The sequence below is a fragment of the Equus quagga genome, chromosome 13 (genome assembly GCF_021613505.1).
Source record: "Equus quagga isolate Etosha38 chromosome 13, UCLA_HA_Equagga_1.0, whole genome shotgun sequence".
NCBI classification, from domain to species: Eukaryota; Metazoa; Chordata; class Mammalia; order Perissodactyla; family Equidae; genus Equus; species Equus quagga.
Window position 1 is genome coordinate 93,865,060 of NC_060279.1, and position 14,661 is coordinate 93,879,720.

General features: G+C 51.2%; 1 protein-coding gene across 4 annotated transcripts in view; it reads left to right on the top strand.

The window, feature by feature from the left end:
• The window catches only part of PHLDB3 (pleckstrin homology like domain family B member 3), a 20,662-nt gene extending 6,817 nt beyond the window's left edge, over nucleotides 1-13,845 (top strand). The window contains exons 9-16 of one of the 4 annotated variants that reach the window (XR_006891617.1): nucleotides 441-551; nucleotides 7,219-7,318; nucleotides 7,471-7,561; nucleotides 7,646-7,733; nucleotides 8,157-8,213; nucleotides 11,549-11,737; nucleotides 12,374-12,459; nucleotides 13,475-13,611. Coding sequence is in view for 3 of the 4 variants with exons in the window: in XM_046682966.1 (XP_046538922.1) it covers nucleotides 441-551; nucleotides 7,219-7,318; nucleotides 7,471-7,561; nucleotides 7,646-7,733; nucleotides 8,157-8,213; nucleotides 11,518-11,737; nucleotides 12,374-12,519; nucleotides 13,475-13,609 (948 nt within the window). In the remaining variant the exon portion in view is untranslated. Of the gene's footprint in view, nucleotides 1-440; nucleotides 552-7,218; nucleotides 7,319-7,470; nucleotides 7,562-7,645; nucleotides 7,734-8,156; nucleotides 8,214-8,570; nucleotides 8,878-11,517; nucleotides 11,738-12,373; nucleotides 12,520-13,474 lie in introns of those variants that run through there. The other 3 variants (XM_046682966.1, XM_046682968.1, XM_046682969.1) reach the window with 3 other exon arrangements.
• Nucleotides 13,846-14,661: the final 816 nt, after the last annotated feature.

A 14,661-nucleotide genomic window follows, 5' to 3' on the forward strand; every position in this document is an offset into this window, starting at 1 on the left:
CAGACCCAGGAGTCCAGGCCTCCAGCCCCTCCTCCCTCAGACCCAGGAGTCCAGGCCTCCAGCCCCTCCTCCCTCAGACCCAGGAGTCCAGGCCTCCAGCCCCTCCTCCCTCAGACCCAGGAGTCCAGGCCTCCAGCCCCTCCTCCCTCAGACCCAGGGTCCATCCCCCAGCCCCTCCTCCCCTGAGATCCAAGATTCCCAGCCCCTAATCCCTTTTACCCTTGGGACCAGGAATCCTGGCCCAGCCCCTCCTCCTCAGGGAGCCAGCAGTCTGCCCACAGCCCGGCTCACTAAGACCATGTTCCAGCTCTTGTGACCTTGGGCCTTCATTTTTCCATCTGAGAAATGAGCTGGCCTTAGAGGCATGGGCCCGAGCATCCGGGAACTGGTGGGTCCCATGAGATCCTTCCAGCTCCCATTAGCCTCCACCCCTCGCACAGCTCCTGTTCACCCAGAAGACAGACCGCCGGTTGCTGGTGCTCCAGGACCCCACCACCCACACTGCCACCGCCGCCTCTTCCTGCCTCCTCTCGGTTCACAGCTCCCTGCAGGTGCCCCCCCACTGCCTCTGTTTCCCCACCTGTCCGTCTGGTCACTGCGTCTGCAGAACTTCCACTGTGGCTTCCTCTGCATGGGGCATGGGGGACAGGGAAAGATGATCAAAGGGGATTTTTATTTTTATCAGCCTCCAGCTTTATTGTTATTTTTCTTTCTTCTGACTCACACCCCACTCCTCCCCTGGCAAAGTGGGAACTTATGCTCCCAAGAGGGAATTTTAAAAGTGACCCAACGGGGCGGATTGATAAGAAATTCTACCCCCCACCCCCAGCTCCCCCGCAGCCCCTCCCCAGGGTCCTGCCTTCCAAATCGTCTTGAAACTGGGTGCCCCACCTTATTAATGGGTGAAAACATTCCATGAATGGGTCGTTACTAACTTCTTAAAATGCAACAGAGTAGACAGTGTCAGAGGCCCTGCATGAGGTGGGAGGGACGATCAGAGGAAGAAGATTTTGTTTCAGTTGTGTGGGTTTGGGGGGAGTGCTTAGATTGGTGGCTTTTGTGACAGCCTGTAAATGTCTTTTTCAAAAGTGTGTATATTAACTAGTTGCTTTTATTTTCTAACTTAACACTCTCTTATGGAGACTGTTTTCTATTGATATATTGAGAGCTGCTTCGTCATTTGTTTTTTAAAGATTGGCCCTGAGCTCACATCTGTTGTCAATCTTCTTTTTTTTTTTCTCCTCAAAGCCACCCGGTACATAGTTGTATATTCTAGTTGTAGGTCCTTCTAGTTGTGGCACGTGGGATGCCGCCTCAGCGTGGCCTGATGAGCGGCACTAAGTCCACACCCAGGATCCGAACCCTTGAAACCCTGGGCTGCCGAAGCAGAGCGCGAGAACTTAAGCACTTGACCACAGGGTCAGCCCTGCTTCATCATTTTTAATGACTCTGTAATAATAACAATATAAACAATAACAGTAATAGTGACAGCTAATATCCGCTGAGTCCTGGTAGTGTGCCCGGCGCTGCTTAAATGCTTCACACGGATTCACTCATTCCGTCTCTGCAGCAACTCTCCCAGCTAGGTTCTTATCTCCATTTTATAGGGAAAGAAACTGAGGCAGAGGTGACGTTACTTAATTAATACATTTACTAATTATTTATGTGGCAGAACCGGGATTTGAACCCGGGACTCTGTGTTCAGAGCCTATGGTCTCCCCACTCTGGGCGTCCACGTGGCACATGGTTCTACGTAGGGCATTGAGCCCGCCCTCCTCTGCACGTGGTGATTGTGACTTGAGGCTTTTACAGTTTAAGCAATGCTGTCACGAATACCCCTGTGTGTGCATGTGTGTCTTTGTACACTCAAGAACAGTAACATTAATTATTGTCTAATTAATTACATTGTCTGTTATATAGTCGTCGATTATATTGTATCATATGCAATATATTATTTATTATTTAATATATTATTATATTATATTATAATTATATTATTTTATTTATATATTTATTTATAATATATATTTATATATTATGTAAGTATAATATATAAATATAAATATAAAAATATATTTATATATAAAATATATAAATATATATTTATTTACTATATTAATATAATATATTATTTATTATTATAATATATACTATTATATTATTATAGATTATTATAATAATCTATAATAATAAAATAATCATTTTTGAGAGCTTAAAGTAGACTAGGGTCTGCTCGAAGCCCATTTTGTCATTTCGAACCGTATGGAATTGCTATTCTTTGAAGGTGAGAAACAGTCAAATATTGACATTTTGAGATGGTTCAACCTAATATATATATGTTCCTGAGATTATATGTATAATATGTATGTGTGTGTGTATAAATAATCTATCATTCCATTTTTCACTCAGAAGAACCTGCAGAAGTGGGTCCTGTTATTGTCTGAGTAAACGGTTAGCAGATCTGTAACTTTCTAGCTGGTTCCGCGGAAGCCTGATAAGGTGGGGCGCCAGCTGTGTTGCCAGGCAACATGACCTACAGTGAAGGTGACCCTTATAAGTCAATCACAGATCTGTAAATCCTTGGTGGGCAGCCGTGTCCATTCCTGTGGAGTCATTGCCTGAGTTATTGGCTCCTGTGGACACGGGTCTTCTAAGGCCCGGGGGCCCCTGTCCCCACCGACGTGGATCTCCTCTCCCCCTGGCACCAGGTGCGCAGGGCGGCGGGACGGTCCTCCCTTCACTGAGGGGAATCCAGCCTGAGAAGGGCAATGATCGCAAAGTCACACGCAGTAAGGGGCAGAGCTAGGCAGGAGCCAAGTCTGCCTGCCTCCCCAGCCTGTGCCTTTTGGGAGATGAGGGTCCCCAGGAACCCGTCAGAATCCGAGTGGGCACCCTGCTTAGCACTCCTCCAGAGGGAGCACTGGGGACCTCAGAGCATGTGAGAACCAGGGAGTATTATTGACTCAGCCAGAGCAGCATGAACAAGCGGATGCATGAGTGCGTGAATGAACCCGTTACTCCTCCTTGCCCCTCCTCTCTCTCCTCTGAGGCCTATTCACCCCTTCTCAATTTCACCCCTGACTTCCCGCATCACGGGATGGCGAAGAGTACTGACTGCTTGGGATCAAATACCTGTTCTGCCACAGCCTAGCTGGCTGAACCTAGACACGTCTCTGTGCCTCACTTTACTTAGCTGCAAAATGGGAATAATAACAGCATGCATTTAAATGCTTTAAAGTGCTTAGTGGGTGCCTGACACACAGTCGGTGGGCTGCTGTTACTCTGATTATAATTACAATGACTAGTATTATTATATGTATTATCCTTCTTCCACCCACTCCCACCCTCAACTCTGGTTCTTGTGATCTTATACCCACCTCCTCCCTGATGTCTCCGTCTTCATCCCTCGTCCTCAGTCCTCCCCACCAAAAGCCTTCAGCGGGCCCCCGAGCCTCCTCACCGTGGCCCACAAGTCTCTACATGATCTGGCCCCTGCCCACCTCTCACCACTCTCCCCATACTCACTCTGTGCAGCTGCAGGAGTGCTGACCTGCCAATATCCCATCCTTGTTCCTGCCTCAGGACCTTTGCACTTGCTGATCCTCCCACCTAGAACACTTCCTCTCAGTCTTCTCTGGTCAACTCTTATCCTTTGGGCCTTAGGGTCAGCGTCTGGAAGGTCCTCTTTTATAACACCCTATTCTTTTCACTCACAGCATTTCTGATGACACACTCTGTGTGATGGCTTGTTCAGTTCCTACAGCGTCAATGGCATGCAGACAAGGCCTGGGTCCATCTTACTCACCTGTTTCCTCAGTGCCAAGATTCTGAGTTCTCTCAGCCAGAAAGTGCTGGGAATATGGGTTGAAGGAAGGAGAGAGTGCAGAGGAACTCAGGACTGGCCTTCCTCTCTGTCAAGGGGCGCGAACCATCCTGACTCCCAGGGCTTTTAGAAGCTTAGGTGGCTCTGCAGAGTTCCAGGTACGCTGTTGGGCACATAAGGAGCACTTGATACATGTTGGCTGTTACTGTTTTTATTTTGTTTGTTTTTTGTTTTTTTCCGAGGAAGATCAGCCCTGAGCTAACATCTGCCAATCCTCCTCTTTTTTTCTGAGGAAGACTGGCCCTGAGCTAACATCCGTGCCCATCTTCCTCTACTTTATATGGGATGCCTACCACAGCATGGCTTGCCACGCGGTGCCACGTCCACACCCAGGATCTGAACTGGCAAACCCCGGGCCGCCAAAGCAGAATGTGCTCACTTAACCGCGGTACCACCGGGCCAGCCCCAGCTGTTACTGTTTTTAAAAACTTTATTATAGGGTGTCGCCCGGTGGCATAGTGGTTAAGTTCACATGCTCCACTTTGGTGGCCTGGAGTTCGAGGGTTCAGATCCCGGGTGCGGACCTACACACCACTCATCAGGCTATGCTGTGGCAGGGTCCCACATACAAAATAGAGGAAGATTGGCACAGATGTTAGCTCAGGACCAATCTTCCTCACCAAAAAAATACCAAACCTTATTATGAAAAATAACACACATATAGAAAATCACATCAAACACACACACAGCTTAATTATTATATAAGAACACTCAGTAACTGCCACCTGTGTCAGGGGATACAAGTGGCAGCCACTCCAGAAGGCCACTGCTTGCCCCCTCAATGACAACCCTCAGCTGCCTCCTTAGAATAACCACATTTCTAGTAGTATCTGTCTTACATTTCTTTAAAGTTCTGTCCATTAGGTGTCTATCGCTAAACACTATAGTTTTGTCGTACTTTTTGGTGGATCTCTCTTTTAAGTTTCCTTTAATCCATAGATCCCCCCTCCATTTCTTTTTTTGTCCCCTTGCGATTTATTTGGTGAAGAAACCAAATGGCTGTTCTGTAGAGTTTCCCAGGCATGGTTTGCTGACTGCGACCGTGGGGGGAACTGTCCCCTTGCTCTCTTTACTGCTCATGTTCCGCTTCGGCGGCCCACCGTTCGCCAGCCCAGATCCTGTGTGCGGATATGGCACCACTTGGCAAGCCATGCTGTGGTAGGCGTCCCACATATAAAGTAGAGGAAGATGGGCACGGATGTTAGCTCAGGGCCAGTCTTCCTCAGCAAAAAGAGGAGAATTGGCAGCAGCTGTTAGCTCAGGGCTAATCTTCCTCAGAAAAAAAAGAAAAAAGAGAGACAGACTTGTCTTCCTTTAATATTTGGTTACCCAGGGGTATGGTTTTTGTAGGAAAGGCAGGAAGAATGCTGTATGGTTTCACTTTATTCACCCGTCTTCAAAATTAAGAGTTGGTTGGGTGCTGGCCTGGTGGCACAGTGGTTAAGTTTGCACGATCCGCTTTGGCGGCCTGGGATTTGCCGGTTCGGATCCTGGCTGTGGACCTATGCACCACTTGGCAAGCCATGCTGTGGCAGGAGTCCCACATATAAAGTAGAGGAAGATGGGCACGGATGTTAGCTCAGGGCCAGTCTTCCTCAGCAAAAAAAATTTTTAAAAATTTTAAGAGTTGGTTCTCTTGCATCCTCTCAAGGTAGCCAACTTGATTTTTCCTTTACTATTATGAACTCACAGATTAAATATGTTTGATGAGTTATGATCTATAGCCATGAGTATCCTTCTTGGTACTCAAATCCTGCAACTTATTATTTTCATTATTCTTTATTATCCATGCAGAGCTGTTGCTGTTTTTTCTTTAAAAAAATGATTTCAGTTTTTATATCTTTATTTATTACTCTCAAATAAGTTTATTTTCAGTTTTTGGTAATTTTTTAATTTTGAAATAATTTAAGACATGAAAAATCACAGAAATAGTAGAAAGAATTCCTGTGTACCTGTCACCCAGATTCTGTAATTAGCATTTTACCACATGTGACATTTGCTTTATTATTCTTTCTCTCTCTGTGCACGCGCACACACACACACTCAATTTATGATTCTTTTCTGGAGCATGACTCCCCTTTACCCCTAAATACTTCTACATTTATTACCCAAGGTCAAGGCTGTTCTCTTACATAACCACAGTCCGGTGATCAAATTCAGGAAACTAACATCGAGACCATACTGTTAACATCCACAGATCTTATTATGTTTTGTCAGTTGTCCCACTAATGTTTTTTCTAGAGAAACAAAAAAAATTTTTCTGGTGCAGGAACACAGGTTGAGTTTAGGCGTCAGATTTATTTTTTTTTTTTAAAAGCTAACATTCCCCTCATTCAAGGTTCAAAGTGCGCCGGGGTACATTCAGAGAAACGACTCTCCCGCCGCTGTTTCCCGGGGTGGCCAGGGTTCCCCATTTTGCATGTCTTCCTGGGGATCTTCTGCGGTGACACAGTCGGTCCTGTGTATCCTTCCCCCTCTTTTTGTGCATTATGTATATTCTTTACACTGTTCTGTGCTTGCTTTCATCTTGAGATTAGTTTCTATCTGGATATAAAGAAAAGAGCGTCCTTCTCCTTTTTATATGCTGCGGAGTTCTCTGGGTGCGGACAATCCCTGGTTTATTTACCGCCCCATGCTGATGAGCACTTAGGTGGTCTCGCGGCTTTGCGGGAGATGACCTTGAACTCAGGCTATTTTGCACATGTATGAGTGTATCCATAGGATCCAGTCCTAGAAGTGGAATCAGGGCTCAAAAGTTGATGTATTTGTCATGGAAAAAAAAAAGCCAAGTTGGCCTCCATTTAGGTTGTTCCCATTGAACCCCCCTGCCGACCCCGCAGTGTGTGGGAAAGCATCTGGGTTTCCCACATCCCTACCAACGCGGGTTGGTTGGTTGGTTTTTTCACAGTTTTATCGAGATGTAATTCACATACCTTCAGTTCACTATCAAGATGTAATTCACATACCACACAATTCGCCCATTGAAAGTGCACAGTTCGGTGGGTTTTAGTGTATGCACAGAGTTGTGCAGCCCATCTCCGTCAATTTTGGAGCATACTCATCACCCCCAGAAGAAACCCTGCACCCTTTAGCTGTCACCCCTCACCCCTCTCTGGCCCCAGCCCCTGGCGAGCACTTACGTTCCTGCTCTGTGGACTTGCCCGTTCTGACGGGACACTGTGTGGTCCTTTGTGATGGCTCCTTTCACTCAGCATCACGTTTACAGTAGCTTTTTGATCGGCGCCAGTTAGACGGTGGTGTTACTTGGCAGACCTCCGACTCACGGTTGACACTGAGCATCCTATCCTGTGTGCACGGGCCTTGTGTGTTTTCAGGGCTCCATCGGCCTCCAGAGGACTGGAAGCCTGCCCCGGAAGAGGGGAGACAGGGCAAGCCAGAGGGGATCCCCCCGACCTCTGTCCTTCCATTGTACTGGTGAGGACTCCTCCCACTGCCCACCCTCCTCCCCCGTCACCACCCTTCCTGCAGTGCAGGATGGAGGAACCTAGACGCCTGTTGTGGGGAGAGGTGGAGGGGTTTGGACTAGGGAGAATCCCAGCCTCCTGGGCCCATCCTTTCTCCTCCAGGACCCCTGGAGGCCTCGGCCCTCCCGCCAGCAGCCGCAGACTCCCGGAGACTCCCCCTCTATCAGCTGCTGAACTGTGGCCCCGGGAATAGGTGAGACGTCAGAGGGAAAGTGGGGGGATGGGGGGAAGAGGCCGGGCCGGCTGTGACTGCCGTGGTCTCTGTTCCCTCCTCCAGCTGTGGGGCCGTCCACCCAGACATCGCCCGCATGGAGCGGCTCCTGCAGCAGGCCATGGCGGAGAGGGAGCGGCTGCTCAAGGCCAGGGTGAGACCCCACCCTCCTCCTTAGGGTCTGGAGATCCAGCCCCTTCCTCCCTCAGACCCGGGAATCCAGGCCCCCAGCCCCTCCTCCCTCAGACCCAGGGGTCCAGGCCCCCAGCCCCTCCTCCCTCAGACCCAGGGGTCCAGGCCCCCAGCCCCTACCTCAGACCCAGGGGTCCAGGCCCACAGCCCCTCCTCCCTCTGACCCAGGGGTCCAGGCCCCCAGCCCTTCTCCTTCAGACCCGGGAGTCCAGGCCCCCAGCCCCTCCTCCCTCAGACCCAGGAGTCCAGGCCCCCAGCCCCTCCTCCCTCAGACCCAGGAGTCCAGGCCCCCAGCCCCTCCTCCCTCAGACTCAGGAACCCAGTACATTTTTCCCCACTTCTTACTGGTTAGCATCCTCATTGACTCCTTCATCCTGACCCACAGGAGGGGATGAGAAAGAGCACAGAAGGTTCCTCAGGCCCTGCTATACCTGCCATCATGGTCAGTGCCCCCCTGCCCTCACCCCTACCTGTCTCTGCACTGTTTCGCCCCCTGGCCACTGTCCTTTCTCATCTCTCCCTTTTCTCTCCTCCAATGACACAGGAAAGTGTCCTGGGCTTGGCAAGGGAAGGGGAACTCAAAAGACCTAGTTTCTGTTCCCATTATGGTCATGTCTGTCCTCGGGTAACAGGCTCTACTTCTCTCTGCCTCAGTTTCCTCTTCTGTAAGTGGGTGACGATGTCAGCAGTTACAGTAGAGTGAAGGCAACTACAGGCTGGGGACTTTTAAAAAAAGTCACTTAAAATTGTGTTGTATTTATTTATTTTGGTTTCTTCTATAAAACCCTTTTTATTATAGAGATGTTCAAGCGTAGGCAAAGGTAGAGAGAACGGATTAATCAACCCCCATGGACCCCGAGCAGCTTCAGTGATGGTCAGGATTGAATCTTGTTTTACTTGCCAACTTTGACTTACTGATTCCTCGCCTACTTGCCACTCTGCAGTAGAATATTCTACAGCAAACTCCAGATGTTCTATCATTTCATCCAATAGATAAGTTTATGAGATTATTAATAATTCTGTATTATCCTAACACATGGTCCATATTCACATTTCCCTAATTATCTCCAAATGTCTTTCTCTCTCTCTTTTTTTTTTTTTTGCTGAGGAAGATTAGCCCCAGCTAACATCTCTTGCCAATCTTCCTCTTTTTTTGCTTGAAGAAGATTAGCCCTGAGTTAACATCTGTGCCAGTCTTCCTCCACTTTATATGTGGGTCGCAGCCACAGCACGGCTGATGAGTGGTGTAGATCCATGCCTGGGATCTAGACCTGTGAACCTGGGCCACTGAAGCAGAGTGCACCCAACTTAACCACTATGCCACAGGCCTGGCCCCTCCGAAATGTCTTTTTATAGCTGGTTATTTGAATCTGGATCCAAACAAGTCGCCCATAATGCATTTGATTAAAATGTCTCTTAAATCTCTAATCTTTAAGAGTCTTCCCCCTCCACTTGTTTAAAATAATGCCACTTATTTGTGGAAAAAAATCGAGTCATTTATCATGTCGAGTTTCTCACATTCTAGATTTAGCTGCCGGTTCCTTATTAAAGTTTTATTTTTACCCAGGCGAATAGCACGAATATGTTTGTCGTAAGAACATGACAGCGTAGAGAAAAGAAGGTGTCCCCACCACACCTCTGGAGGCACTGGTGTTTTCTGTTGAGGGGCCTTTGAATCTTTTTTATGCTTTTCCACATACCCTGATCAAACCATGCTTTGTGAATTCATTTCCCCGTTAACGGGCACATTGTTCTCAACCTGTTTTTTGTTTCTCCACCGTGTGTCCTTTCCTTATTCATCTCAACCAGTATTTATGGAGGGCCTGCTGTGGGGGAGGTCCTGGGGGGGCAGCAGGGACCCAAGTGACAGTCCCTGCGCTCAGGGAAGCTGATGTTTCCAGAGCAGAGAGACAAAAAGCAGCATCAATAAGTGAAACACCTAGCAGGCCAGGTGCTGATAAGAGCCGGGCTGTGCAATACAGCAGGAAGGGTGGTGGAGCCTTCCCGTTGTCAGGCATAAGCTCTGCCTCATTAAAAATGAAGCTCTCCTGCTTGCTGGCATCATCATTTATTAAACAGCCCCCCTGCTGTCTGCATTGTCCCCCCACCCCCGCTCACACCCCGAGCTGCCTTCTCGTGCATGGGAGCAGGCGTTTCTCTGGGAATCCTGGGGTGGCGAGCCGGGCAGCAGTGAGCCCAGCCCTAAAACCGCCCCGTGAGGAGGGCGCTGTGAGAAGCCCAGGTTTCAGCACAGGGAAACTGAGGCCCCGAGAGGGGCAGGGCTTCTGTGGATGTGACACAGGTGGGCAGTGGTAGAGCTGAGGGTCCCAAGCTCATCTGTGCTCTCCTAGATCGGAGCCCCGCTCTGCCACATCCTCCCTGGGTGACCTTGGGGAGTCACTTCCTTCTAGAAGCCTCAGTTTCCCCCCTCTGTCAACTGGGGACAGTCGTGGGTTTTGGAGAGGAAACGAAGTGATCGCTTGGCACCATGCCGGACACATGGTGGCAGCCTCCATACACGTGGTGATAGTGTTACCGTATGGATTTGGCGAGGTGACCTATAGAAGATTCCAGGCCCCACTGGGGGCCTTTTTAAGCATCCCTTCCCCTCCTGTGCATCCCCCCGGCTTTTCCTGATTCCCCTCCTCCTCGCTCTCCCCGCCTCCATCCAAGGAGCCTCATCTCTTTCTCCTCCCTGCTTGCTCTGGCCTTGCTTCGGTTTTCTCAGTTGAACCCAGAGTGTGGTCCGTGGACCCGCAGCATCCGCGTCCCTGGGAGCGCGATAGGCGTGCAGAGCCTCACCCCCACCGCCGAGTGACTGAATCCCAGTCTGCATTTTCCCACAATCCCCAGGGGGGTCTGTCTGTGTGTTGAAGCCTGAGGTGTTGCGCCCTGAGCCTCAGTGTGACCACGGCCATCACACCCCTCTTTGCAGGGGTCCTGTGGGAAGCACAGGGATGATGAGGCTGGGCGTCGGAACAGTAGACCTTTCACTGTGTTAATTCTTCTCCCCTTTGTGGCCACCTGAGATGACCGGCTCTGCCCGCTGAGTCCTGGCTCCGTCAGCTCTGGCTGTGTGACTTGGGCCTAGTGACCTAACCTCTCTGAGTCTTGGTTTCCACATCTGTAAAATGGGGCTAATAATGTACTTACCCCCCCAAGAGAGTCTGAGGGGGCAGAGGGATTATACCTATAAAGTGCTCAGCACAGGGAATAATCACTAATTTCATCACAAGAACAATAACATCAACAACAATAATAATAATGGAAACAGTGCTCTCATGTTTTGGTCGCTTGACCAAATATGGTCCCTGTTTTACAGAGGCCGTATATGAGGGTCCCACTTTGGGGACTGTGGCCCATGGGCCCTCACTTTTCTGACATGCTTCTGGCGTTTCAGGGTGAGCTCTAGGGTCAGGAAGACCTGGGTTCGCATCCCAGCTCTGCCACCTAGAAGCTCTCTGTGACCTCAGGTGGGTTATTTATGAAGCTCCTAATAGCCCTGTGCTAAGGGTGGCCGTGGGGAGTCACGGAGTTGATGCTGGGAAGGCCCTGGGCAGTGTGTCATAACCTATAAATGTAGCTGCCAGAGTCATTATCGTGACCGCCCTTGTTAATATTACTGCTTAAAGGCTGTGGCAGACCTTTCACAGGAGCCCTGCTGGCTCCCCCCGGGACTCCAGGAGGCAGGACCCCCTCCTGACCCTAGGTGGTCAGCTGCCCCTTTCTCTCCCCCCACCCCCCAGGCCCCACCCACGACCCCACCCCACCCTCCAGGCCCCAGGGTCTTGGATCTCCGGCAGCACTTGGAACGATGGGGCCACAACCCGGAAAACTGCCCGCACGTGGGGGTGTCGGGGGGGTGCTGCCGCGGACCCCTTGTCAAGATGGGCGGCCGCATCAAGACCTGGAGGAAGCGCTGGTTCTGCTTTGACCGCCAGGCCCGCCGCCTGGCCTACTACGCAGGTGAGCCCGGCCGGCCGCCGTGGGTCCCCAGGACCCGGGAGGAGTCCACTCGGAGGCCTTCCCCCCGGACACCTAGGGGTCCCGCCCCTCCTCCCCCTTAGGCCCACGGGTCTGGATCCCCAGCCCCCTCTTCTCCCAGGACCCAAGAGTCCAGATGCCCAGCCCCTTCCTCCTTGAGCGACCCAGCCGTCCTGGGTAACAGATGTGTTGTACAATTCTGGCTCGCAGACCCCATCTTCCTAAGATACCCAGGAGGGTACCTGGGTGCCCTCAGGAGGGTCTGAAGCTGCATCGCCAGCCCCATCCTCCCTCCCAACACCCAGAAGTCCAGGCCCCTCCTCCTATTCTGACCCTCTCCTTGAGTCCCTTGCCTTCTCTGGGACCAAGGAACTCCAGGACCGAGGATCCCAGGTCCCCGGACCTCCTTCCCCAGTCTTGTCCAGTCTCCACACCCGTCTCCCATGTGCCATCAACATTCACTCACCCCCCAACCGCAGTACTTTTGGGGCCTTCAGACTCCGTCACCATGTTCCTCACCCCAACACCAGTCTTGGGGCCTGGGCCCAGTGACCCCCGCCCTGACACACAGACAGACCCCTCTCACTGACTCTGTTTCCTTCTCTCTCCCTCTGTCAGACAAGGAAGAGACCAAGCTGAAAGGCGTCATCTACTTCCAAGCCATCGAGGAGGTCTATTATGACCACTTACGCTGCGCCTTCAAGGTGAAGCCCCGCTGGGGGCCGCCCTGCCCTCCTGGTCCGAGCCCCTGCCATCAAGCTGCGGTTTGTCCCCGGGAAAGGCCACCCACAGCCCCCAGTCTCAGGGTTCTCCATCCAGCACGGGGGACCAACAGGTCATTTCACTGCAGTGACCAAAAATGAAGAGCTCAGTCTCTGGCTCTCAGCCACGGTTACTGTTCTTGGAGCAAAATGTTTAGAGCAAAAATTTGGCAAACTCAGATGCCACGCTGGGGATAAATGCCTGGAGAGAGCAGGGCGAGGACCCTGGCGGCCCAGGAGCATCTAAAGGAGACGATCCCTTCTCGGCTTCTGCCCACAGCTGCCAAGTGGGAATGCGCCCCATGGTGTCACATCATACGCTTTTCCCTAGAGAGCTCAGGAATTGGAACCTTTATAAAAGTGGGGTGCCAGGAATTTAAATGTTGGCAGCTGGCTCAGTGTTTAGAAGGAGAGCAGCCAACTATGGCTTTTTAGAGAGTAAGTTGGAATCCCAGCTGTGGGACCTCAGGAAAATGACTTCCCTTTGCCGGCCTCAGTTTTCTCACCTGCAGAATGGGCCACTTCAACCCATTTCCTCAGAGTTGAGAAGGTTAAGAACAGATAATGGATGTAAGGGATTTACTTAATTTGGGATTGGCAAATAGGTTCTCAATAAATGGACTGTAGACACCAGCTTTCCGCTAGGGGGACCTAGATTTTGGGGAGGGGAAATTTGAATGCTCATATTTCTAATATAGGAGAAGGTAGGCTGGGACAAGAGGACCTGTCGTCTCCTTTTAACTTCCTCTTGCTCCTAAAATTCTAAGCCCCGTCTTGTGTTAGTTCATGTAATCCTCATAACCCAACGAGATAGGTGGCATTATTTAGGAAGACAGATGAGGAAACAGATTCAGAGAGTCTAAGTAACTTATCCAACGCCACACAGCCTGTAATTAGCAAGGCTGGGATTCGAACCCACGTGTTGTCTTAACCACCTCCACTCCGCTACTTGTTCCAGAGCCCCAACCCTCGCCTGACGTTCTGCGTCAAAACCTACGAACGCCTTTTCTACATGGTGGCGCCGAGCCCCGAGGCCATGCGCATCTGGATGGACGTCATCGTGACCGCAGCCGACGAGAACCACGCCCCCTGAGAGGCCCCGCCCCCTTGGGGGGACGTCCCGGCGAGGCCCCGCCCCTTTGGAACTCTCGCGGGAATTGTGCGGGCGCTGCGGCCGGGCTGGCCTGAGCCGCGGCGTTCTGGGCTGCAGGCGCCTTCCCGTGACGGGAAGCCAGCACCTGGGGCCGTGCCCTGGGCCGGGAGGAGGATTGACGGGGCGGGAAGGAACTATTTATTGGTGCTCCTGTGATACCGAATTAAACATGGAGGAAAAACAGTGGTTGCTGCTGTGGTTTCCAGCCCAGGCGTCTGGGGCCAGGCAGGAATCTGAGTTATGGGGACCTCAGAGCCAAGCGTCCCACAGCCAGTTCTCCCCTCTTAGGAATGGAGGCCTTTGACTCTAAGGTCAAGGCTGGGGGAGGGAGATGGGGACGCATGCGCCCTTAGTCTTGGGCAATTTTGTTTTTTTAGTTTGTGGGTTTCCACCCGTTTTGACTTGACCTGGCTATTGGCAATTTCTGGGAACTCCTAGGCTCCTGCCTTCCAGGTCTTGGCACATGTATTCCCTGTGGCCTTACCCTAACCAGCTGGCTCCTGATTCTTCAGGTCTTAGTTGCGATGTCGCCTCCTTCAGGAAGCCCTTCCTGACTCTCCTTGCTGGGTCAGGCACCTCCACCCCCTTAGAGCTCCCCTGTCCTAGCCCTGAACACCCTGGGTCATCACTGGTGATGGATCTGTGTCCTTATGGACTGGGAGCTCCATGAGGGAGGAGCCAGGCCTGTCCTGGTCACTGCCGTGTCCTCAGCACCGTAGGGCACATTTCATTCCATGGAAAAAAAGCTTCCCTTTCACCCCTCAGTCTTCGTACATACTCTTCCTTTCCCCACTCCACCCAACTCCTACTCATCATTTAGGTCATAGCTCAGATGTTTCCTTCTCCAGGAAGCCCTCCCTGATTCTCCTGGCGGAGTCAGATGCTTGCTCAGGGCTTCCCATCCCTGCCCTGATCACTCTGCCTGTGCTGCCCCCATCATGGCCTTGACTACTCTGGGCCATCACTGCTGATGAGTGTATCTCCCTGCTGGA